We start from the raw sequence: 26,303 nt of genomic DNA, 5'->3' as shown, positions 1-26,303 counted from the left end.
AATACATTTCCATGCGTGTTGTACAGGAGACGAGAGGCATATGTTAAGCAGGTAATCTTGTGGGTTTCTCCTCTTTGCAGCTTGGGTGTCTGAAGCGTATGGAACAAGATTCCAACCTGAAGAAGGCTTTTGTTTCATTTTTTTTTGTTTCTGAGGGTCAGAGTTGGAAAGTGTTCACGGTGCCATATTTTATGAAAAAGTAGTTAGTGCTTTGATTTTGCTACATTTTCCATAATCTAATTATTTGATAAATAGCTGAAACCACATGGATCTGGAAGGAATGTGTCTGTGTAACATCATGATTGACAGTGTTTTTCTAGACAGAGGACCTTAGGATGGAACAGCAAGAATAGAATGCTGGCTGATTGACAATCACCCTTTGAATGGTCATGACTATTGAAAGTACCAATCTGTTACACTAATTATTTTAAGGATGGGGAGATTCAGATTTGTGATTTCATTAATGGTGGCAATTCCCGGTAAAGACACTCTCTCTACCCAATGCAGCTTGGCATCCCTTTCTGGACTTTAAGGAGAGTGGCCTAAGGGTTCTGAGAAATTAGATGCCTTGTTCTGGGTCACGTAGCCAGGATGAGTCAGACACAGAATTTGAACCCGAGTCTGAGGCCGGCAGGCTACCACTAGACCAGGCTTCCTCTTATACTCACACTGTACTTGTGTTTAGCCATAATAGGACTCTCTATAGGCTCCACTTAGTAATTCTAGTTTTGCTTTCTGGAGCCATGCAGAATAGTCTATTCCCTTTCTTCACGATGTCTCTACAAATATTTGGAGACGACTATCTCGTTCTTTATCCCCACCTTACTCCCCCACATCTTTCCTAAGTTTGTAGATGAATCTAAGAGCTGATTTATCCCTGGGCTTATTAATATTTGGACAGGTCAGGAGCTTCCTAATGCTAGGACTACCGACCAGTTTAAGGAGATATTGCTGTATGGGGGTGGAACTGATTCTGGTTTTCATGGTTCTGTATCAGGCTGGACTACAGCAGAATGTGAAAGGGGGATTTAATAAGGTCTCCCGAGGGGCCAGAACTTTCCCTCCAGTATTTGTTCCCAGATAAGAAATTGAGAAAAAGGCCCTCATGGTTTGCTTCTGCTTTAAAGGGCTTAGGAGAGCTAAGGATTTGAAGATCATAGATTTAGAGCAGGAAGAGATGTCGGAGGTCACTGAGTACAATCATTCATTTTACAGATGAAGAAATTGAGGTCAAGAGGGATGAAGTGATTTGTCTAAGGTTTCGAACCTAGAGGGGAGAGTCAAGACCAATCAGAGAGGAGCGGAGGAGGGCCTGAGTCTCAAAGTGAAAGTCTTAAATCAAGTCAAGAACTATCATTATTGGAGTTTAGAACCGGAGCGTACGAATAGCCATGTTGCACAAGAAGAGGCATTGTGGCATTATGGATAGAGTGCTGGGCTCAGAGTCAAGAAGACCTGAGTTGGAGTTATTCTCCAGTATATATGATGTGACCCTGGACAAGTCACTTTAACCACTTGGTGCCCTTGGGGAGCACTTTAAAAGAAATTCAGATTTACGTTTCTTTTTTTCTTTGTGACCTATTCTTTCATGCAATCTTCCTCAACAAAATAAAACAAAAACAACTGTGGTGAATCTGGGTCTATGGCAATAGCTTAGGACTCTCTGGACCTGCCTCTGACAGCTCTTAGGCAGCGTTACACTAAAACTCTTGGTTCCTGGATCTTCTGACACATAGACCTCCCATGCAGGCAAGAGGAACACAGAAAATACCAACAATCCTTGCCAGGCTGGGCATGGTAGCACACCTGCAGTAGGTAGAGGCTGGTAGATTGCTCCCGTTTGGGAGTTTTGAGCTTCAGCAGGACTTAAAGCCTAGTTCACACTAAGTCAGGCACCTGGGAGCAGAAGGCCACCAGGTGGTCTAAGGAGGGGAAAACTGGCTCAGGTGAGAAAATCAGAGCAAGTTAAAGGTTCTGTGTTCATCCGTATTGGAAGTGAGTGACTACTGCGCTTCCAGACTGGGGAAGATAGGGAGATCCAGTCTCAAAAAACACACAACAAAAAACCAACCTGCTCCAATCATTATCAACAGGAGGAGGGATAGGGCTTGAACCTGTGATGTAATTGATACAAGAAACTTCCAGGTGAGGAAATTCCCTCCACTAGTGGAAGCTGGCACTGACTTTGCATTTAGAGTCTTAGAAAGCTACCTACGACTCCAGGAAGTGATCTTTGCGGTTTTGAGACCACCTCTCCAGCACTAGGCCATGTTGCCTCTCACCAAACTGAGAAGGCATTCAGTAAATCTCTAATTGCACTTAGCACCCTGCTAGGTACCTTACAGTGAGAAGTAGTCTTAGTCGATGCCTTCCATGGGATTGCTATGTAAAACAGACTGAGTCATCAAATCAATCCATCAGTAAGAAATAACTAAGTGCCTGCTATTTGCCAGGCAACGTATTAGGCACCAGGGATACAGATGTGAGGAATGAAACAATTTCTACTTAAGTTGAGATTATATTCTAATGGGAGGGACAACAGGCACATTTAAAAATATACACAGAGTAAAGATAAAGTGAATAAATGCAAATATATACAAAGTTGTTAAATATAAGATAGCTTGGAAGGGAACTAACAGTGGGGGGATCAGGAAGACTTCATGCAGAAATTGGTGCTTGAAGGGTATCTTTAAGGGAAGAGAGGGGATTTTTGAAGCAGAAATCAGGAAGTAGTGCAGTTCAGGCATGGGGCATAGCCACTATACAAAGAAACAGATACAGGAGGTGGAGTGTCATGGGTGGGGAATAAAGAGAAGGCTGGTTTGGCTGGGTCACTGAGGGCAGGAGGGCGAATGCTGTCCAAAGAAACTAGAAAGGTAGATTGGGGCCAGGTTGTGAAGGGATTTAAAGAAGGAAACAAGCATTTATAAAGCACCTACCATGTGCCAGAAATTGTACTAAGGGCTTTACATATATCACACTTATCCTCAAAAGATCCCTGTGAAGTAGGTGTTGTTATTATCCCCATTTTACAGCTGAGGAAACTGAGGCAGAGGTTAAGTGACTTATCCAGGGTCACACAGCTAGTAAGTATCTGAGGCTGGATTTGAACTCAGGTCTTTCCGATTTCAGGCCTAGACATAAAGGCAGATCTAACTGTCTTTAAAAGCTAAACAGAGTAGTTAGGGAGCTGCTGGAGTTGATTGATAGGGGACTCAAGTTTAGCTTGAATTCTTTACAGGCAGATTGAGATGGCCAGGATCACTTGCAGCAGCAGCAGCCCATTCCCAGCATCTCCTTTAGAAATTGGCCTTCTCTCAGAAGAAAGCCCTAATTATCCCTGATCACTCAGCCGGTGGCATCGATATGGGGCTCTTGAGATGGGGACGATGGACAACTGCCACATCTACTGCATACAGGAATATCATACAGTTCCAGGCCAAGTATGGCATATTCCTCCCCACTTATCCCTAGCTGGCAGCTGTGGACTCCGCAGTGCAAAGAAAACAAAGCATTTCCCAGTTCAGGTTAGATCACCTTTCCTATGGCTAGGTTAGGGTTGGAGCCGCAGGATCCAGATTTGACCACTAGAGGGCGAGCTACTGCCGTATGATGGATGATAACAGCCACTGCCGGTTCAAAGGCAAACACCAGGCTGAAATTAGGCTCCATAGGTCAGCTCTGTTACCTTTCCTTAGTACGGCTGAAGCGGCTGGCTCGGGTAGCATTTATGCGTCACAAGATTTGCCAAGTGCTTTACGTGAGCTGTCTCATTTGAGCCTCACAGAAATCCTGGGAGGTGGGTGCTGTCGTCATTCCCATCCTACAGATGAGAAGCTGAGGCTGGGAGACGGTCATAGACAGTACGTGTTTGAGGTAGGATTAGCACTCAGGCACTTCTGACTCCAGATCCCGTATACTGGGTCATTTTGCTGAGAAAAAGACTATTTGAGAGCAGATACTTCGCAGACCATCATTTTCAAACATCCTTTTTGCAGTCTTCTTGACATCGGTCCTGAATTTGGAGGAACAGAATCTGGAAGACAGCCATCTGCTTTCTGTTCTTTGTTCCTCTCTTCTTGTTATTGTCACAGGATTATACTGAGTTTTGCTAAATTGAATTTTTTGAAAACTGCACGTGGGATTTCAGAGATGGCCAGGGCAAGGGTCAAGTGTAGCACAAGGAACTTTGGGTTTGGAGTCAAAGATCTGGGTTGAAGCTCTACAACTTGTGACCTGTTAGGCCTTGGCCTAGTCATTAATCTTAACAAATATATATATATCTCATTTTCTCCTCACAACAACCCTGAGAAATACATGCTGTTATTATCTTCATTCTACAGATCAGGACACTGAAGCAGGCAGACAGGTTAAGTGATTTGCCCAGGATCACAAAGAAAGTAAATATCTGAAGCTGGTTTTGAACTCAGGTTGTCCTGATTCTAGTATCCACTTAACCACCTAGTTACTTGTCATTGTCTTAGGTGCTGGAGATACAAAGACAGAAAAAAAAATTTCTCTGCTCTATATGCTCCTTGAGGTAAGGGATTGTTTAGTTTTTGTCTTTTAATTCATAGCACCTAGTGTTTGTTACCTGGCATCAAATGAAAAGTATATACTTGCCTAAAAGACTATTTTATGGAGAACTCACACAGGGCAAGTGCTCACATGGTGGTCAGAAAAAGCGATACAAGGACATTCTTAAGAACTTTGGAATTGATTGTGTTACATGGCAGACACTGGCACAGGACCACCCAGCATGGCATGCCCTCCTCAGAGAAGGTACTGTGCTCTATGAGCAAATCACTTGAAGCGGCTCAAAAGAAATGCAAGATATGCAAAGTTAAAGGATCCACCCCCAATGTTCACATGGACTACTTGTGCCCAACCTGTGGTAGTGCATTCTGAGCTTGTATTGGTTTGATCAGCCACAGGTGGACACAATGTAACTTGACTCTAACACAGTGATGCCATTTTGGTCTTCTTTGAGAATGAAGCACAACTATTCGTATTTCCTGGCATATAGCAGGTGCTTAATAAATGCGTATTGAGTGATTGCTTCATAGTTTAGATATACTCAGCTTATGGCAACCTAAGGGGTTGGAGTTGTCTAATACCATTACTCATGAGTCCAGATCTGGTATATTCTTCACCAATATCATTCAATTCCTTATCAATTAACAAATTAGCTTTTACAAAGGGATATTTACGGAGAAGATAGAGTGGTGACCAAAGTCCAATAACATCCTCCCATACCAGGGCTCACTCTCCCCTCTGCATACCCGCTCGATCTCTTGGGAGAGTGGATTCAAACTCAAAGGGGTTATAAAATTTTTCTTCTGGGTGCGGCTATTGGCAGACTGTGACCAGCTCCAGTTACTGGACCTTTGATGGTTCCTCCAGACTTTCAAAGCTCACGAGGTCATAAAGTTGTCTGTTTTTCCCCTCAATAGTCACCTTAGTTCAGTAAAGATGAAATATAATAGAGACAAGAAATAGAGGTTTGTTTCATGTCCTCTATGGTAGCTCTTAAGGGATGCTCTCCGTGGTTGAAAGCAGTTCGTTCCAACCTTTTGTAGGTAACACTCAGTTCTGGCTCAGCAGTCAATTAGAAAGGCCTTTCATCACGCCTGTGATCCACACCCAGGAGCAGGCTTACCAGACTTCCACAGCATATTGTTTTGTACATGCTGACCTTCACTGTCTGGTCCCTCTCATAGCAATAGGACAAAAGGATCATAAATTTAGAGCTGGAAGACACCCTTAGAGGTCACTTATGCCAAGGCTCTCACTTTACGGATGAGGAAACTGAATCCCTGAAAAGTTAAGTGATTTGTCCAAGGTCACAGAAGTAAGTAGCAAAGTTAGGATTCTTACTCAGGTCCTTTGACTCCATACAGTCTGACCCTGAGAGGCAGCTAGGTGGGGCAGTGGAGTCAGGAAGACCTGAATTCAAACATTGCCTCCAGGGGTGGGGAACCTGCGGCCTTGAGGCCACATGTGGCTGTCTAGGTCCTCAAGTGTGGCTCTTTGACTGAATCTAGCCTCGAGGCCACATGTGGTCCATTAGGTCCTCAGGTGCAGCCCTTTGACAGAGTCCAGAAGTTTGCATTCCATCAAAGTACCACATGTGGCCTCTAGGGGGAAGGTTCCCCACCCCTGCCTCAGATACTAGCTGTGTGATCCTGACCAAGTCACTTAATCTCTGACTCAGTTTCCTTAACTGTAAAATACAGATGATAATAGCACTTACCTCCCAGGGTTTTTATGGCGATCAAATGAGATAATAATTGTAAAAATGCTTAATAAGAGCCTGGAGCATAGTAGCCATTTAATAAATGCCTATTCTCTTCCTTCTTTTGATCTTCTATTAGAGTGAAACTATATGTACACACATATAAATAAACACAAAGAAATTTGGTTAGAAGAGAGCCCTAGTGAGTGTGTGTGTGTGTGTGTATGTGGTGGTGGTGATGGGGAACATGAAGGACCAAATGTAGGAAGTGACATGTGAGCTGGGCCTTGAAGGGAGCTAGGGCTTCTTAGAGGTGAAGGTCAGGATGGAGTGCATTCTGGGCATGGAGAACAGCCTATTCCTGGAGTCAGTAAATGGAATGCCATGTGACAAGCAGCAATTAGCCAGTTTGGCTGGAAAACAAAGTTCCTAGAGGGAATAATGTCCAATAATCTTGGGAAGGTAGGATAGAATCAGGTTATAAGGGGCAAGAAGGGTTTGGATCAGATGATCTCTAAGGCCTCACCCACCCCAAATCTATGATCTTATGATTTATCTTTTCTGCTGCAAGATGAGAGGGTGCCGAGGAATCAGGATTTGCTGGGCGTGTTGATGCTGATGAAATCCCAGATCCCCCAGGAACTGAAGTGATGGCACAGAATTGGGCATTATGGCCAGGAGGAGCTAGCCTGTGCATAACAATGGTCGGAGTCGACACAGAGGGCAGCTCGGAGCTCTGACTTGACTTTTGAGGGAAAAGGAGGGCATGTCATTAAAGTGGGTCTTTTGCTGAGAAAGTTTCCCATTCTGGAGGTCTTGCTGGCCGGGAGACAGAACTGAGAATTGCCATATAATCTCCCAAGCTCCTGTAATGGGTTTTTGAGACTTCCTCTCTGTCAGAGAGCTGGCACTGACTATTCCTTGTGTTACTGTCAGCGAAAGGAACCTATCTAGGCTGACAGTGGCAGTGAGATGCAGGCTATTTCACCCCGGGTGTCTGTCTGCAGAGATGTGGGCTCTCAGCTGTCTACCTGTAAGTGGTAAGCTTCTCTGGAGCAGGGAACTCTTTAAAATCTGATTTTTTTCTCCTCCTGCCTGAGTAAATGAGTTTTATTTGCTGAGTCTGCCACCAGCCTAGATAGATAAGAGGTCTATCTATCCAAGCAACTGGGTGGGTGACTGTGTGAGGTAAATTTAGGCAGGTGGGGTGGGAAAAGAATAGCTCCAAGGGAGACACTTTATTAATAAGGAAATTGACCAGATGTGTTAACACTGTTTCTCCTCATACAGAAAGAGAGGAAGGGTTGAGATCTTCACCACTCCAATGTTAATCCAAAGGGGAATGTGGTTGGGAACAATGGACTAAGATGAGTCAGGGGAAACTGTCATTGTAATAGTTCATCTTTTTATAGTTCTTTAGGGCATCTAGGTGGTGCAGTGGATAGAGTACCAGTCCTGGGATCAAGAGGATTCATCTTCCCGAGTTCAAATCTAGCTTGATACTTACTAGCTGTGTGACCCTGGGTGAGTCACTTGACCTTGTTTGTTTCAATTTTCTCATCTGTAAAATGAGCTGGAGAAGGAAACGGCAAACATCTCCACTATCTTTGCCAAGAAAACCCCAAATGGGGTCATGAAGAGTCAGACTGGACTGAAAGAGGGTTACAAAAGTGCTGTCTTTTAATCTTTACAACTCTGTGGAGTAGGTAATATAAGAATTATTTATCTCCATTTTTCACATGGGAAAACTGAAGTCTGAGGAGGCTAAGGGATTACCCAAGATCGCTCAGCTAGTAAATGGTGGTGGTGGTGGTGGTGGTGGTGGGGATTCCACTGGTCATGTGATATCAAGTTGAATGCTTTTCCCACTACCTCTTCACTTCCCACCAGGCTGTAGACTCCTTTGGACTTTTTCATCCTGCCCCCAGCCAGGTATCTTTCTCCTTCCACCTTTACAGCTTCTTTTTTTGTGTTGTTTTCACCCACTGGATTGTAAGCTCCTGGAGGGCAGGGACTGTCTTTTTTTTGTATTTGAGCCTGGCACATAGTAGGTGCTTAGCAAATGTTTATTGACTGTTCCCACAATAATTTCCTATTAATCGATGTGGCTAATTGAATTGTATCAGTATGGTCCCTGGCAACTTGTCTGTATAAAATCAGCTTGCATGTGCTGTAGGTAGAAAAAAATGAGACAATTTAACAGCATGTTTACATGCCTAGGGAACCCCCAAATCAGACACAGAGTCTAAAAAAAACCCAAGCAGCAGACCTAAAATAAATCAAACTCTTCATTTTCCTTTGTATAGTTTTATGTTTACTGGGAATTAGCATATCAGGTAGGGGAAGCAGTAAATCTGCTGCCTGCAGGTTTTTTGTGTCCCCTTAGACTAGTGCTGTGATAATAATACATATGATAATCATTAATAACAATAACAACTCAAGCTTATGTTGTGCCTTGAGGTTTACATAGCACGTTTCTTACAATAATTCTGTGAAATTGTTAGCACAACTATTATTGTCCCTGTTTTAGAAATGAGGAAACAGACTCAGAAAGACTAAGTGACCCACCCATTCATGGTCACATGCAAAGTAATTGTCAGAAAAAGGATTTGAAACTAGATCTTCTACAATTCCAAGTTCAGTTTACTCATTCACAAAAAGAGAAAGGATTGGGTAGATGACCTCTGAGGTCTCTCTGTGATTCTATGATCTGACTTTTTCATGCGTTACATAACCTCGGAGAATTCATGGGAGAGGAAGATCCTCTAGGGGGCAGCATGGTGCAGAAACAGTACTGGATTCAGAGTTAGACGAACTGGGTTTAAATCCTCCTTCTGTCACTTAACCAAAATTGGCAATCTTACGCAATTTAAACTGTCTGGGCCTCAGTATCCTTATCTGCAAAGTGAGATGGTTGGATTAGATCAGTAGTATCAAACTAGAAAAAGGGGATCCTAAATCATATATAAGGCTCCCTGAGAGCTATATAGTGACTTAGTTTTGAAATATAATATTATCTACATTTTATTGTATTTTCATTTATTTGGTTAACTCTTTCTCAATTACATTTTAATCTAGTTTGGGCCTCAGGTCACTTGTTTGACTTATCTGGACTAGATGACACCAGAGGTCACTTTCAGCTCTAAATCTATGATCCTATGAATATAATAGTCCTGGGAAAGCATGAATAATAATAGCTTTTATTTATGTAATATTATGTAAATATTTATATTCATGTAATGTGGTTAAAAATACTTTTCCTACAGCAAGCCAAAGGGCCATAGATTTAGAGGGATACCTACCTCAGAGCCATCCATGCCAATCCATTCATTTGATTGGTTGGTGAGGAAACTGACACACAGGGATGAAAAATGACTTGTCCAAGAGTTATTAAGTATTAAAAGTGGAATTTGAACCCAGACCCTCTGACGCCAGAGCTAGCATATCTTGCACCATACCTTCATGTGAGATAGGTAGCACCAGTTTTATCATCACTATTTTGTAGCAGAGGAAAGTAAGGCACAGAGAGGTTAAGGAGCAAACATACAGAGGGGGAGGTATTGTACAGTATATCTATATATATCTCTATATATCCATATATACATACATATACATATATACATACACACATATAGTATCCATAGCTTGGATAACATGAGCCAAACTCTGTTATATGTGTGTGAAGCCCACAAGTATTTGTGAACTGGTGAAAATTTCTGTGGACAGGAAGACTGACTCACTTTATCTGTGAGGATGTTATTGAACAAGGAAAAACCAATGAAATAGAATGTCCTGGGGTAGGATGATGAGACCTCTGAGAGAGGATCAGGGCATCCCCTTCTCGTTGGTCAGCTGGTCTCCTGCTGTTTATGTCCAAAGCTTCATGGGTAATCTTTCCCCTTTATATCACCCCTTCAAAGATTATTCTTTTAAAAATTTGTTTTATGTTTTATTTTTCCTCATTTACATGCAAAAACAGTTTTTGACATTTGTTCTTAAAATCTTGAGTTCCAAATTCTTTCCCTTCCTCCCTCCCCACCTTCTCTCATTGAGAAGGCGATCAATTTGATATAGGTTATACACGTGTAGTCATGCAAAACATATCCATAATAGTTATGTTGTGAGAGAAAACACAGACCAAAATAAAACCCCTCAGGAAAAATAAAGTAAGAAAAAAAGTAGGCTTCAATCTGTATTCAGACACTATCAGTTCTCTCTCTGGAGATGGATAGCATTCTTCACCATAAGTCCTTCAGAGTTGTCTTGGATCATTGTACTGCTGAGAATAGCCAAGTCATTCACAGCTGATCACCTAACAATATTGCTGTTACTTTGTACGCAGAACATCAAGGATTATCCTTACTTTAAACTCTGGACATCACTCTTAGAATGTTGGGATCAGTCTAGTGACTGAAGATGAGAAATGATTCTGGAGAGGTATTTCCATTTAATGACTCTAGCATGCAAAAGTTAGTCATTCAACTAACATTTATTAAATGTCTATTATATGCCAGGCACTGTGCTAAGTGCTTTACAAATATCTGACTTGATTTTCACAACAATCCTGGGGTGAGAGTGGAGAGGTTGATGCTATTATTATCTATATTTTACTGTTGAGGAAACTGAGGCAGAAAGGTTGAATGACTTGCCCAGGATTACGCTGCCAGTAAGTTTGAGGTAGGATTTGAACTCAATTCTACTGTCAGTGGATTGTACAGTAGGTATAATGTGAGAAGACCAGAAAGGGAGGCAAAATTCAGGTCATGGAGGGCTTTAAAAGCCAAACAGAGGATTTTATATTTGATCCTGGAGGTGACAGGGAGCCACTGGATTGATTGAATAGGGATTGTAACATGATCAGATTCGTATTTTAGGAAGTTCCCTTTGACAGATGAGTGGAGGATAGGTTGGTGTGGAGAGAAACCTGGGGCAAGGAGACCAAACTAGAATGCTATTATAATAGTCCAGGAGTGAGGCGATGAGGACCTGCACCAGGATGGTAGCAGCATCAGAGGAGAGAATGGCAGGGATGTTACAAAGATAGTTGGCAACTGATTGGATATGGGGTGGGGTGGGTGAGAGATAGTGAAGAGTCAAATTTGACATCTAGGTGGTGAGTCTGGGGGACTGGGAGGTAGGTAGTACTCTCAACAGTAATATGAAAGTTAAAAATGAGAGAGGTTTTAGGGGGGAAAATAATGAATTCCGTCTTGGGCATGTTGAGTTTAAGATGCCTACTGGACATCCAATTCAAGATGTCTGAAAAGAAATTGGAAATTCAAGACTGGAGGTCTCTCATCACTTCACCCTTGGACTGTTACTGGCCTATTGGATGTTCTGCCTTCTGTTAAGCCTCTCCCCACTCAAATCCATCCTCCATTCAGCTGCCAAAGTGATTTTCCTAAAGAGCAGGTCCAGCCATGTTGGCTTTCTACTCAATGAATTCCAGTGGCTTCTCCAGGATAAAATACAGAATCCTTTGTTTGGCATTCAAATATCTTAATAACCTTAATAACCCTGCCACTCCTACCCCAAAACAGACACACCTTTCCAGTCTTCTAACTCTTTACTTATCGGCAAGTACTCTGCTATTCTGTGACACTGACCTCTTTGCTGTTCCACCAACAGGACACTCTGTTTTTCTGCTCTAGGCATTTTCTCTTGTTATTTCCCATTTCTGGGATACTCTCCCAATCTCCTGGCTTCCCTGGCTTCCTTTAAGTTCTAACTGCACCCCCCCCCCCTTTGACAAGAAGCCTTTCCTAACCAATCTGATTTATTTTGTATTTTTTTCCATTATTTCCTATTTATCCTTCGTATAGCTTCTTCGTACATATTTATTTGTTTGTTGTCTCTCCCATTAGATTGTGAGCTCCTTGAAGTGCATTTGTCTCTTTTTCTATACCTAGAGCTTAGCACAGGAAATGTAATAGGCGTTTAATAAATGCTTGTTGACCGACTGGGTTCAATATATTGGAGCTGAGGAGATCACCAAGCAAAATAATATGGAGGGAAAGAGATTTGGAGGGACATTCACCTTTATAAGCTGTGACCTGGATGAAGATCCAGCAAAGGAGATTGAGGAGTGGCCAGACAAGTAGGAACAGAGTGAGGAAAGAGCAGTGTCACAGAAACCTACAGAGAATATAGAAAAGAGGGTAACCAACAGTGTCAAAGGCTGCAGAGAAGTGAAAAAGGATGAGAAAAGACCATTGAAGACCTTGGCGATTAAGATATCATTAGAAAGAGCCGTTGTAGTTGAATCATGAGGCTAAACCTTGGAGAATTAAGAAAGGATTGAGAGGAAAGGAAGTGTGGGCATCAATCGTAGAAAGCCTCAGCCTTCTCATGGTACTTAGGTAGAAAAGGGGCTGGGCCATCGCCTTATGATTTGCCACTGGACTCCAATGACTCTGGGGGAGAAATTGAGGCTGATGACTTTGCACCTCACTGAAATCCAAATCACTTGCAAGTCAAGACATCACCCTCCTGATGTTATTGGTCCTCTACCAGAACAAAGTACAAACAACAAGAAGGTAGAAAAGGGAGAGAACAGAGAGGATAATGGCTCACCCAGATGGGTGGATAGATTAAGGGAAGGTTTTTGGAGGAGGGGGCAGAGATATGGGCATGTTTGTAGGTGTAGGTGAGAAGACAGCTGTGGCATTTATGTGGCTTGAAAGAATGCATCAGAGAGTAGAGCAAAAATTGTATAAACATTGCTAATAAGACATTCTCTCTTTTTATATAAAAGAAAAGAGTCCTGTTGAAGTCAGGTTCCGTGGTGCTTATATTACTGCTTCAGGCTTTTAAAAAGAGAAGAAGGCCAGGGGATGGTCTCAGTGGCTCTAGTAAACAGTGGTGGGCAAACTTCCTGACATTTGGAGATAGGCAAATGCTTGGGGCTATTTTGCAAATGTTTGGAGTCAGCACTTTGCCTCACTCCTTTTCTGTTCCCTGTAGGGAGAAAATGGCTTTTCTTTTGTTTTCCCCTACTCCGCCTTCTGTGGTTTCTTTTTACTTTCTGTCTCCATGCGGGTGAGAGTGGGGGAAGCAGTGTTGATGGGAATTATAGCATAGCAGAATTTTAGACTTAAAAGGAACAATCTAGTCCAACTGCTACCTGAAAAGTGATTCCTTCTATACCAGCCTTTACTTGAAGACCTTATTAAGGAAGCCTTCAAGCCCATATCTACCTCTTTGAAAGTTTCATCCATGCTCTCATTTCTGCCCTCTGGGGACAAACCTAAGAAATCTAATTCCCTTTATCCTGGGTAGTTCAGATACTTGAATTGCAGTTAGGTGGTGAGTGGATAGAGCACTGGGCTTGGAGTCAGGAAGAATCATTTTCCTGAGTTCAAATTTGGCCTCAGACACTTACTAGCTGTGTGACCCTGGGCAAGTCACTTAACCCTGATTGCTATGGTTTCTCCATCTTTAAATGAGCTGGAGAAGCAAATGGCAAACCACTCCAGCATCTTTGCCAAGAAAACCCCAAATGGGATCACAGAGTCAGACATGACTGAAAAAGAACTGAACAACAAAGGCAAAATTGAAAACAGTGTCTATTTTCAAGAAGTTTATGGTCTTCTCGGGGACGCAATATTTAAACAGAAGCATATGTATGATCATCTGAGGAGGGTACAAGAACTAACAATGAAGGGGAACAGAAAAATTCCCCATAGGAGATTATAGCCCTTAGACCAGTAATATTCGAGATATAATTCTAATCTGGAACTGCCTCTCCCTCTGAGGAGAGTGGAGTGGTGGCCTCTGGCCCCAACCTCCTACTTCCTCACCTGGCAGGAATGAAAGTCTCCCTTCGACAAGGGTGGGAGGAGAAGAGGTTAGAGATGTCTGTTCTTCCTTCTGTTGAGTCATACACAACTACAGGCCTCTACACATGAGGTCCACTCTCTTTGTGGGGCTCTCCAAGACAAAGTTCTATCAATAAATCACTCAGAAATTTTTATTAAGTGCTTACTATGTGCCACGCATTTTGCTAAGTGGTGGGGGTACAAAGAAGGGCAAAAATAGCCCCTGCCCTCAAGGAGCTCGCATTCTAACATGGGCCAATGAAGAAACATTTGTTAAGCACCCACTAAGTGCCAGGCACTGCGATGAACTCTGAATAGAATAAAGGATGGAAAAAGAGGCAAAAGGGAGTCGCTGCCCTCAAGGAGCTTGCATTCTTTTTTTTTTTTAAATTTTTTTTTAATTATTTGATAGTTTTTAGTTTTCAGCATTGATTTCCACAAGATTTTGAGTTACAAATTTTCTCCCCATTTCTGCCCTCTCCCCCACTCCAAGATGGCATATATTCTGATTGCCCCATTCCCCAGTCAGCCCGACCTTCTGTCACCCCACTTCTCCTCCCCCCATCCCTTTTCCCCTTACTTTCTTGTAGAGCAAGATAGATTCCTATGCTCCATTGCCTGTATATCTTATTTCCCAGTTGCATGCAAAAACCTTTTTTTTTGAGCATCTGCTTTTAAAACTTTGAGTTCCAAATTCTCTCCCCTCTTCCCTCCCCAGCCACTCTCCCTAAGAAGGCAAGCAATTCAACATAGGCCACACATGTAGCATTATGCAAAACACTCCCATAAATAGCCATGTTGTGAAAGACTAACTATATTTCCCTCCCTCCTATCCTGTCCCCCTTTATTCAGTTTTCTCCTTTGACCCTGTCCCTTTAGGAAAATGTTTGCTTTTGATTACTGCTTCCCCCTATCTGCCCTCTCTTCTATCATCCCCCCTTTTTTATCCTCTTCCCCCTACTTTCATGTGGAGTAAGATACCCAGTCGAGTGTGTATGTTATTCCCTCCTCAAGTCAAATCCGATGAGAGCAAGATTCACTCATTCCCCCTCACCAGCCCCCTCTTCCCTTCCAATGAACTGCTTTTTCTTGCCACTTTTATGTGAGATAATTTACCCCATTCTATCTCTCCCTTTCTCTTTCTTTCAATATATTCCTCTCTCATCCCTTAATTTTATTTTATTTTTTAGGTATCATCCCTTCATATTCAACTCATCCTGTGCCCTCTGTCTATGTATATGTATATTCCCTTCAACTACCCTAATACTGAGAAAGGTCTCATGAATTATACACATCATCTTTCCATGTAGGAATGTAAGCAAAACAATTCGACTTTAGTAAGTCCCTTATGATTTTTCTTTCTTGTTTACCTTTTCATGCTTCTCTTGATTCTTGTGTTTTAAAGTCAAATTTTCTATTCAGCTCTGGTCTTTTCACTGAGAAAACTTGAAAGTCCCCTATTTTATTGAAAATCCATATTTTGCCTTGGAGCATGATACTCAGTTTTGCTGGGTAAGTGATTCTTGGTTTTAATCCTAACTCCTTTGATCTCTGGAATATGCCCTTTGATCCTTTAATGTGGAAGCTGCTAGCTCTTGTGTTATCCTGATTGTGTTTCCACAATACTCAAATTGTTTCTTTCTGGCTGCTTGCAGTATTTTCTCCTTGACCTGGGAGCTCTGGAATTTGGCAACAATATTCCTAGGAGTTTTCTTTTCAGGAACTTTTTCAAGAGGTAATTGGTGGATTCTTTCAATCTCTATTTTACTGTCTGGTTCTAGAATATCAGGGCAGTTTTGCTTGATAATTCCTTGAAAGATGATGTCTAGGCTCTTTTTTTGATCATAGCTTTCAGGTAGTCCAATAATTTAAAATTATCTCTCCTGGATCTATTTTCCAGGTCAGTAGTTTTTCCAATGAGATATTTCACATTGTCTTCCATTTTTTCATTCCTTTGGTTCTGTTTTATAATCTCTTTATTTCTCATAAAGTCACTAGGTTCCACTTGCTCCAATCTAATTTTTAAGGTAGTATTTTCTTCAGTGGTCTTTTGGACCTCCTTTTCTATTTGGCTAATTCTGCCTTTCAAGGCATTCTTCTCCTTATTGGCTTTTTGGAGCTCTTTTGACATTTGGGTTAGTCTATTTTTTAAGGTGTTATTTTCTTCAGTATTTTTTTTGTGTCTCCTTTAGCAAGTCATTGACTTGTTTTTCATGATTTTCTTGCATCACTCTCATTTCTTGTCCCAATTTTTCCTCTACTTCTCTTACTTGCTTTTCCAAATCCTTTTTGAGCTCTTCCATGGCCTGAGCCCAATTCATATTTTTCTTGGAGGCTTTTGATGTAGGCTCTTTGACTTTGTTGACTTCTTCTGGCTGAATGTTTTGATCTTCTTTGTCACCAAAAAAAGATTCCAAAGTCTGAGTCTGAATCTGAGTCTGTTTTCGCTGCCTGTTCATGTTCCCAGCCAACTACTTGATCCTTGAGTTTTTCATCAGGGTATGAGTGCTTGTAGAATAGAGAGTACTTTGTCCTAAGCTTCAGGGGCTGCACTGCTGTTTTCAGAGCTACTTCAACACAGCAAGCTCTGCCACACCAGCGTTCCTCTTCCCCCAAGAACCACCAATCCAGACCGCAACCCAGATCCAAGGAGGCTCTGTTCTCCTGCTCTGATCCACCACTTAATTCCTCCCACCAGGTGGGCCTGGGGCCAGAAGCAACTGGAGCTGGAGCTCTGGAAGCAGTCCTAGAGCTGTACCACTTCTGCACCCCCAGGGCTGGGGCCCACAGCTCACTCCTTTCACTCTGTCCCAGCAGTTTTTCCCACTAACCTGCTCTGTTGTCTTTGGCATTTGTGGGTTGAGAAGTCTGGTAACTGCCACAGCTCACTGATTCAGGGTGCTACAGCTTTTTCCACCCAGCTTCCAGTCTGGTTGGTCCTGGTGTGGCCCATGCTGAGCTGTGCTCCACTCCACTCCCAGCTCCGTGCAATAGACCCTTCCCAGTGACCATCCAGGCTGTCCTGGGCTGGAGCCCTGCTTCTCTCTGCTATTTTGTGGGTTCTGCAGCTTTAGAATTTGTTCAGAGCAATTTTTATAGGTGTTTGGAGGGGCCTGGGGTGGGGGAGCTTAAGCAAGTCTCCGCTTTCCAGCTGCCATCTTGGCTTTGCCCCCAAAGAGCTTGCATTCTAACATGGGCCAATGAATAAACATTTATTAAGCACCGGCTAAGTGCCAGGCACTGTGATGAGCTCTGGATAGAGTAAAAGATAGAAAAAGAGGCAAAAGGCAGTCTCTGCCCTCAAGGAGCTTTATCATCCAAATGGGAGAGACAATAAACAAACATATATGTGCAAACAAGCTATATGTAGGATAAACAGGAAATAAATAAGAAAGAGAAGCCACTCTAATTAAGAGGGTTTGGGAAAGGCTTCTTGTAGAAGATGGGACTTTAGTTGGAACTGAAAGGAAGCCAGGGAAGCCAGGAGGTGGAGATGAGGAGGGAGAGCATTTTAGCTATGTGGGACAGCAAAAGAAAATGCCCAGAGCCTACAGATGGAATGTCTTGTTCATGGAACGGCCATTTCCTTTTCCAGCTCATTTTACAGATGAGTAAACTGAGGCAAATAGGCATAAATGACTTGCCCAGGGTCACACTGCTAGTAAGTGTCTGAGGCTGGATTTGAACTCAGATCTTCTTGACTTCAGCCTTGGCACTCTATCCATTGTGTCACCTGGCTGCCCTTCAATAGGCTTCCTTCTTTTTAATAAGGGACAGGATGGTTTAGTGGAAAGTGCACTGATCTGGCATGAGGGAACCTGGGTTTGAATTCTGGCTCTTCCACTTACTACGTGTGCCACTTTGGGCAAGTCTAGGCCTCAGTTTCATTGTCTGTAAAATGAAGGTCTTGGACTAAGTGTTATCTACGATCTCTGGCAGCTCTAATTACTGTGACTAGAAGTAATGACACATTTATATAGTGAGTATTTGAAGTTTGAAGCACCTTTCTTATAATAACCCCAGCAGGAAGAACACATTCAAGTATTTATTATACTTCCCTCTCCCCCGCCCCCCCCCCACCCCGAATTAGGGATCTGAGAAGGTATTTGACTTGCTCAAGGTGCCGTAGGAAATGGAAGACCTGGGACTTGAACCTCTGACTCAAAACCCAGTACTCTTTGTGCCCCGATGAAAATTAAGAAGTGTCCATTTTGATGTATTTGCTTTGCTGAATTCATTGGCATATCCCTTCCCTGAGTTTATCCCCATAACAATATTTAGGGTGGATCCATTCTTGGAAAAACCAGTTTAATTTCCTCCTGAAAGCCTGTCTCCTATTGCTGTTTTTCATGTCAGACAATAGGAAAACTGTTGGCGGTGCAAGGTTGTCTTCCAAGGAGAAGTAAGTGGTTCCCAAGAGCATTTATTTTATAAAATAAATAAGAGTCCTAAAAACTTCTCTGACTAATTAGTAGGATGGAGGTCTTGGAAGATAGAGCTGATGGATTCATTCACAGCCTGACCCTCTTTCTTCTTCCTCTTGCCTTGGGTACATATTTACTCTAGGGATGCCTGAGCCTTTGACTCACTCCTCTCCAGATTGGTTGCCAGAGGATAATGTATCTTGCTCCACCTCTGCCTGGGTGCTACTTTATAACCTCCTCTTGGTTCCTAGTGGGACAGAGCTTGGAGCACTACATAGCAATCTCCTCCCTCCTTCCCTCTTACTTTGCCTCTGAGTCAAGGGAACAGCCATGGCAGCTATGGCAGGAAGACTGTCAAAACAGCAGCGCTCACTGGCTGAAGGCCTGGGCTCCAACCTGAATGCTGTGAAATACTTGGGCCAGGACTATGAGACCTTAAGGAAACAGTGCTTGGAGACAGGGACTCTATTTAAGGACCCAGAATTCCCAGCTTGTCCCTCAGCTTTGGGATACAAGGATCTGGGGCCATACTCTCCTCAAACCCAAGGGATTGTCTGGAAACGGCCCACGGTAAGGACATGGATGGATTTATTGGAAATGACTTAGTTTAACAATTGGGGGGTTTGGGGAGAGAGGAAAGGGGAGACCATAGCTCCAGCTAGGAAGTTGATGCATTTTACTGTTCTGGACATGGGAGGTGATTGTTCAAGATTAGAGTGCTCCATGACCACACATTTCAAAATGTCTCCTTTCTTCTTGCCTCCCTCCTTCCATTCTTTCCTTCCTTCCTTCCTTCCTTCCTTCCTTTCTTCCTTCCTTCCTTCCTTCCTTCTTTCCTTCCTTCCTTCCTTCCCTCCTTTCCTCCCTCCCTCAGTATCATACAATGGGAGAAGCACTTACTTTGGAGTCAGAGGACCTGGGTTCAAATCTTACCTTTGATGGTCACTCCCTATGGTGACCTTGGACAAATCTTCCTGGGTATCAGTTTCCTTATCTCCACAATAAAAGAATTGGACTGAATAGCCTCCGAGTTTTCTTCTGGCTCTAAATCTATTATCCTGTGAAACCCACCAGACAAATGTCCCATTGAACAAATCAAACCAAGATTACCTGGGGAAACTGTAAGTTTAGCCTTTGCAGTTTGTGGAAATCTTCAGGGTGTGATTAAATGTGCAAAGCATCATTACATTACTGCACATACTGGACAGATCATGGCTTATGGCCTGAAAGGAGAAACTGGGATAGCCTCTGTTGTGTCATTCAGAATCCCCCCCCCTCCTCCCTCCCCCCCTTCCTTCCCTCTTCCCCACCCCCTCCCACGGAATTAAGGGATGGAGAAGAAAGGAGGAGGCAGCCCTGACCTGGGCCTTTTCATTTAGCTGACTAATACATCTGTTGCCTTCTGGCAACCTAGTAATAACAGCTGACATTTATAGAACACTTTACAACCATCATCTCATTTGATCTTCTCAACAATGTGTGAGGTAAGTACTTATGCTATCCTTATCCTCACTTTTAGAGTTGAGGAGACCAAGGCTCCTAGGCGTAAATTGACTGGTCATGCAGCTAGTAAGTGTCAAAGGTAGGATTTAAATTCAGCTCTTTCCTGACTCCAAGAGACTCTTTCAGTTATACCAAATTGCCTCGTTTGGGCACATTGCACAAGGAGAACGCAACTAGGACTTTCAGAGTCTTCTTGGTGTAATGGTGGGAGACTGAAGTCACCACCACTATTTCTTGGTAGTTACTTAAGCGAGAAGGGAAAATGAGAAAAATAGCTCAGTGCAGGCTGAACCTTTCCCCTCTGCCTTCATTTTATCACCTCAAACATTTGTTTTCATGTTTTTAAGAATTTCATGGCACCCTTGAAACTTTTGGAGACGTTCAAGATGTGAGTAAATCTCACAGATTTACACATTGGGAACCACAGATTTACGCGTTGTTTTTGGAATACCCGGAGCATGAAGGGGTCTAAGAGAAAACTTGCCCAGTTAACCAAGTGATAGGGGTTAAATCTTTTAAAAGGATTAAGAACTAGATCCCTCTTCCTTTTTTTTTGGTAATTTCTAAGGTCTGATGAATTCAATCATGTTGCCCATTCTATGGAAACTATTTCTTCATTTAGTGTGGATGCTTTTGGTGACTATGATAACTACAAGACAGCATGGTTATTAGTGTTGTTTTTCTGGGGAGGGGTGGGTGGAGGACTGCAATTTGCTTTCATAGGTGTAGGGAAATCCCTTTAAGGAAAGTCCATCCTCTGTTGCAGATGGGCAGCTGTTCCACAATTTAAATTCTCTAGAGCTGCTTGGGGCCACTCAGAGGTTAAGTGACTTTCCCAGCCTGTATCTGTCAGAGAAGGGACTTGATCCCAGGTTTTCCTCACTCTGAGATCAATTCTCTTTTCTCTAAGCCAAAAAGCATTTATTAAATGCTTTCTCTGAGCAGTAGGGAGACAAAGACAAAATAGTCCCTTCTCTCAGGAGTTTGTATTCTATGCAGCAATTCAATATGTAGATAAAGCAGATACAAAGTTATATGAAGCAATTGCAATAAGGAGAGAATTCTAACAATCTGAGGGATTATGAACTTCTCCCTGGAGAAGGAGTTTTCTGAGCTGCACTTTGACTGAAACCAGGACACTAAATTTAGTCACTCAGTTAGTAAACATTTATTAAGCGCTTACTATATGCCAGGCACTGTGCTAAGTTCCGGGGACAGAAATAGGCAAAAGGAAAAAAAAATAGACAAGACACAGTCCTTTCCTTCAAGGATGGCAAAGTATATACAAGTACAGATATAAAAAAAGGCAAAAGACAGTCCCTGTCCTCAAGGAGCTCACAATCTAATGGGGAGACAATGTGTAAACAGTTATGGAAAAATAAACTAGATGTGGGATAAATAGGAGGCAGATGTGAGGGGGCATTCCAGACCCTGAGCATAGAAATGATGTTCTGGAATGGCCAGCAGTCCAGTTGACCTCCATCTGAGGAATTTTGTGCTTACCATTCCACTGCTTACCAAAATCCACAGGATAGGACAATGGAGCCATGGGGCCAGGTTAGTGACAACAGAAGAAGTCATTGTTCCTTGACGGTTACAAATGTTTACCGAAAAAATAAAACCTTAGCCACCTCCTCATCTATCATCAATAAACAATTATTGAATGTTTGCTATATGCAAGGCTTTATGCTGGGCATTGCATAAAGCTCATTTTAAAGGGTATAAGTTTTGCATCCCCAAACCTGCAGACTGATTATATCTGATGCAAATGAAGCCAGGAGACCAGAAGACTCAGATGCTATTCCTAGCTCTGTCATTGGTGGGTTATGTGGCACTGGGTGAGTGAGCCTACTCTTCTGTCCCCTAGTATCTTTATCTCCATGTCAGTTCTTTTATCTATTAAAATGGCCAGGAAGAGGGCCAGGGTCTGCCATGACATATGTATCATCTCTTAGGGTGGCAGGAGGATGAAAGAGTTTGGGAGCAGTCACAAACTTCTTGGGAACGAGGGAGCTGCAGTATAGCATTGTATTTGTTGTTCTCTCTAGTTCATTCTTATCCTTTTGGCCTCCTAGGGTTTCAGGAGAGCTGCCCAAATGTGGCTCTTCATCCTGGTTCACACAGAGATGTTTATTTTCATCTGCCTTAGGGGGAAAGGAGATGAGGCAGACCGAATGAATATATTTTTGCCCTCTCAGCAGATAAATAAAGCATAATGCTCATATGAAGTCACGTTTTCTCTGAAATAGTGAAATTTGGTTTCCCTGCCCCTGCTGGTTATTTCTGCTTGTCTTTAAGTTTGGAGGGGGAGGAGAGAGGGGAAGGCTATGCTGATACATTAGCCTTGTTCTCCAATTCCCAGGAAGAAAATTATTTTGTCCATACTAAGATCCTAATATTTTCCAGGGCAGGGGTTCTTAACCTTTTGTGGCATCATAGACCCCTTTGGTAGACTGGTGAACACTATAGACCAGGGATGGGGAACATGTGGACTTCTAGGTCCTTGGGTGTGGCCTTTTGACTGAGTCCAGGTTTTACAGAACAAATCCTTTTATTAAGAGGATTTGGATTCAGTCAAAAGACCACACTTGAGCACTTAGAGGGCCACATGTGGCCTTGAGGCTGCAGGTTCCCCATCCCTGCTATAGACCTTTTCCAGAACAATGTTTTCTTGCTTATATTCGCAATGGAAGGAATACTAAATTTCAGTCAGAGGTTTCCCCACTCAAGTTCACAGATCCCCTGAAATCCATCCATAGACCCCTGAGGGGGGAGCTATGGACCCCAGCTTAAGAACTCCTGCTCTAGGAGGATCTCAAAGGTCCAGATGCCCAGAATAGGAAAGGGAGGGTTTTTTTTTGACAAGAGGATGACTGAATCATCTTTGTTCCCTATTCCCACTGGTTGCTGGTTGTGTAGAAGAAAAAAATATCCTGACCCAGGGATACCATAGTCCTATTCAGAAACAGATGAATATTTGCTGAACCTTTTCCCCAAATCTTTTATTCACCTGCCTTTCTGGAAGCTTTGCAGAATTAGCACACAGTCTAATGCTTATGGTGTCTGAATAATGCACAGCATGAGCGGGTGTCTGCTCAGGCCCAATCAATGGGACTCAACTCTAAAGCCAAAGTCCATTTTTTGGTGATTAGACATCCTATTGATTTCAAGGAGAGATGCAGAGAGACGGGAGGGAGGACATGTCTGTAGAATAATGGAGATCATTGGGCCTGCCTTCTGGAGTCAGAAGAGCTGAGGGTAGGGTAGGACTGAGCTTGGAGAATTGGAAGGAAAGAAAGGGAGAAATAGCTCTCTGCCTCCCTATGTCCCTGGCATCCCTCTGAACTCAAGGGTATCCTGGGTTGTTAAAGGTAGCCTAGGTGTGAGTGAGTGAGTGAATGAGTGAGTGTGTGTGTGTGTGTGTGTGTGTGTGTGTGTGTGGAGGGTGGGGGCAGGGCAGTGGGAAGAAGCATATACAGAAGCCCAGGCTTTTCTAGCTGGAAAGATTCTTGGAGATCATTTGGTCCAGATGACAGATAGGAGAACTAAGGCCCAATGAGAAATGCCTTGCCCAAAGTAACAGAAAATTAGAAGCAGAGTTGGGATTAGGACTCAAGTCTTCTGACTCCCAATCTAATACTTTTCTTATGATACCTTGGCTATCTTCCATATTCCCTTTTGACATGTGTTGGAAAGAACAAATGGATAAGCAATAAACTGAATAATAGCTTCATATTTGCCAATATTGACACTTGGGAGTTGGTCAGCCACCTTAGCTAGTATTACAAGTCCTCTTTCCTTATGGTAGCATTACCTCTGTTATCAACCACACCATGTTAGTGACTCACATGGAACTTGTGATTAATGAAAACCCCTTAGTCTTTTTCACATGGACTACTGCCAAGCCTGGATTCTCCGATCCTGTATTTGTCTCATATTTTTTTTCTTGAATGAATCAATGAAAAGGCATTTATTAGTGCTTACAATATGAGTATCTGGGTGAAGCAGGGATAGAGTGCTTAGCCTGGAGTCAGAAAGATTCCTCCTCCTGAATTCAAATCTGGCCTCAGACACTTACTAGCTGGGTGATCCTGGGCAAGTTACTTTACCCTGTTTGCCTCAGTTTCCTCACTTGTAAAAGGAGCTAGAGAAGGATATCTTTCCAGTATCTTTGCCAAGAAAATCCCAAATGGGATCATGAAGAATCTGAACAACGACTGAACAACGCCACAGCAAATACAACATGAAAATCACTGTGCTATGTGCTAAGGGTACAAATAGAAAAGCAGAGATAGTCCTTATAAGGAAGTCTTTAAAATGTTTTTTTAATTTAACCACACCTGTGGTTTCATCCATGTAGCTGGTGACACAGTGGATTGAGTTCTGGACCCAGAGCCAGGAAGAACTGAATTCAAACCTGGCTTCAGACACTTATTAGCTGTGTGACTTGAGAGAATCACTTAACCTCTGCCTCAGTTTCTTCATCTGTAAGATAGGAATAATAATAACACCTACCCTTCCAGGGTAATTATGAGGGTAAAATAGAATAATATTTGAAAAGCTCTTTGTAAACCTTAATTCTCTGTATAAATGCTAGATATTATTATGTAGAGAACTCCTGGTAAATATTCCCTCTTCTGATGCAGATTCCCTACAATTTACAGTCTTAGCATTGCCTGGGACACTCAGAGTTTAAAGACTTGCCTGGTGTCATATAGTCAGTACATAGGCGAGACTCGAATTCAAATCTTTTAGATTCTGAAACCAAGTACGCCATTCTGCAGATTTTTGTACTTCATTACTGAATTTCATTCTTTTGGTTGCAGACTGAGATGTTGGCCTGTTAAGATAATTTAGAAATTTGATTCTTTCATGCATTACATTAGTTGTCTGCCTTTCCAGTTTTGTGTCATCCACAAACATTATAAGCATGATTTTTACACCTTTATAAAACCCTTTGATAAAAAATGTTGACTAGAAGAAAGAGCTCAGTGGTATACCACTAGAGACCATCTGACCCTCTAAATAATCCTCTTTGAATATGGTTATTTAACCAGCTACAAGGTCATTTAATTAATTCAGGTCACATTTGTCTGTCTTTTTCAGAAGGATGTCATGAGACTATATCAAATGCCTTGCTGAAATCAATACCCTACGATTATGTCTATAACCATCCCTAATATACTAGTGTAGGGATGCTATTTAATTAAGAAGGAAATGAAGTTCATGTTATAGGACTACTCAGTCAACTAAGTGATCGCTTCTTTTCCTAAGTGCTGACAAGCCATCTGTATAATAATCCATGAGATAGCCTTCACAATCTGGCTCCTGTCTTTCCAGCCATATCTCATGGGTCTCTTCTTAGCCCAATCCATATCCCAGTGAAACAGTTTCCCTATGAGGTTATGTGATGTTTCTTCAGTACCACAAAGCCAGTATGTGCTGGAGGCAGGTTTGGAACCTGACTCCCGGCCAGGTCTCTCTCTGCTCACCATACTGCCAAACTGTCTGTCAGGAAGAGTTCATTGTTCCCGGCTTCATTGCCCCCATCCCCAGAAAAGACCCTCTCTCTTCTCCCATCTCAATTTATTGACACCTTTCTTCATCGTTGGATCAGATGCCACATACTTTAAGTAACTTTTCTTTCTCTCCCTAGGTAGAAGTGAACTTTTCTTCCTTGAATCTCTCACATACGCTGTTTGACTTCTTTTCAACAAATAATTTTAGACCTGTTTTGTAGCTGGTTAAACAACCATATTCAAAGAGGATTGTTTAGAGGATTGATGTCAACCTGTGAGGATCTGCCCATTAGATTTGCACCCCATCCTTTCCCATACCATCTCCCTCTAGGTTGTAAGCTGACCATTAGATTTATGGCCCATCCTCTCCCACACTATCTCCCTCTAGATTATAAGCTCCTTGAGGGCAAGGACTGAATTTTACTTTGTTCATCTCACTTCAGTCTTCTCTAGGCTGAAAACCCCAAATTCCTTCAACTAATCCTTGTATGAGAAGGACTCAAGGTCCTTCATCATTCTGGTTGCCTTCCTCTGGAAATTCTCCAACTTAGCAATTTCCTTCTTTATGAATAGTGTCGTGGTAGCATAGAGGAAGGAGATAGCTCATCTATGTTACCTGGAAGCAACAATACAGCTCTCATTATGCTTTAGAGTTTCCAATTCTTAAAACAGGTGTAGCTGCTTGCTTTGTGGTGACTTCTCCAAAACGGCTTCAGAATCTACCATCCCTCAGAGTCTTCTCGCAAAGACCTGACCCGCTCACATCCTGTGATTGCTGCACTTCTTAGTTTACTGAACTGGCTGC

General features: G+C 42.5%; 1 protein-coding gene across 1 annotated transcript in view; it reads left to right on the top strand.

Moving 5' to 3' along the window:
• Positions 1-18,806: 18,806 nt before the first annotated feature.
• The window catches only part of CAPN8 (calpain 8), a 101,764-nt gene continuing 94,267 nt past the window's right edge, over positions 18,807-26,303 (top strand). The window contains exon 1 of the mRNA XM_036756649.1: positions 18,807-19,046. Coding sequence (XP_036612544.1) covers positions 18,807-19,046 — 240 coding nt within the window. The remainder of the gene's footprint in view (positions 19,047-26,303) is intronic.

Source organism: Trichosurus vulpecula, chromosome 4 (assembly GCF_011100635.1).
Source record: "Trichosurus vulpecula isolate mTriVul1 chromosome 4, mTriVul1.pri, whole genome shotgun sequence".
NCBI classification, from domain to species: domain Eukaryota; kingdom Metazoa; phylum Chordata; class Mammalia; order Diprotodontia; family Phalangeridae; genus Trichosurus; species Trichosurus vulpecula.
Note: the sequence above shows the minus strand (reverse complement) of the source record. Positions and strands in the feature narration are given on the sequence as shown.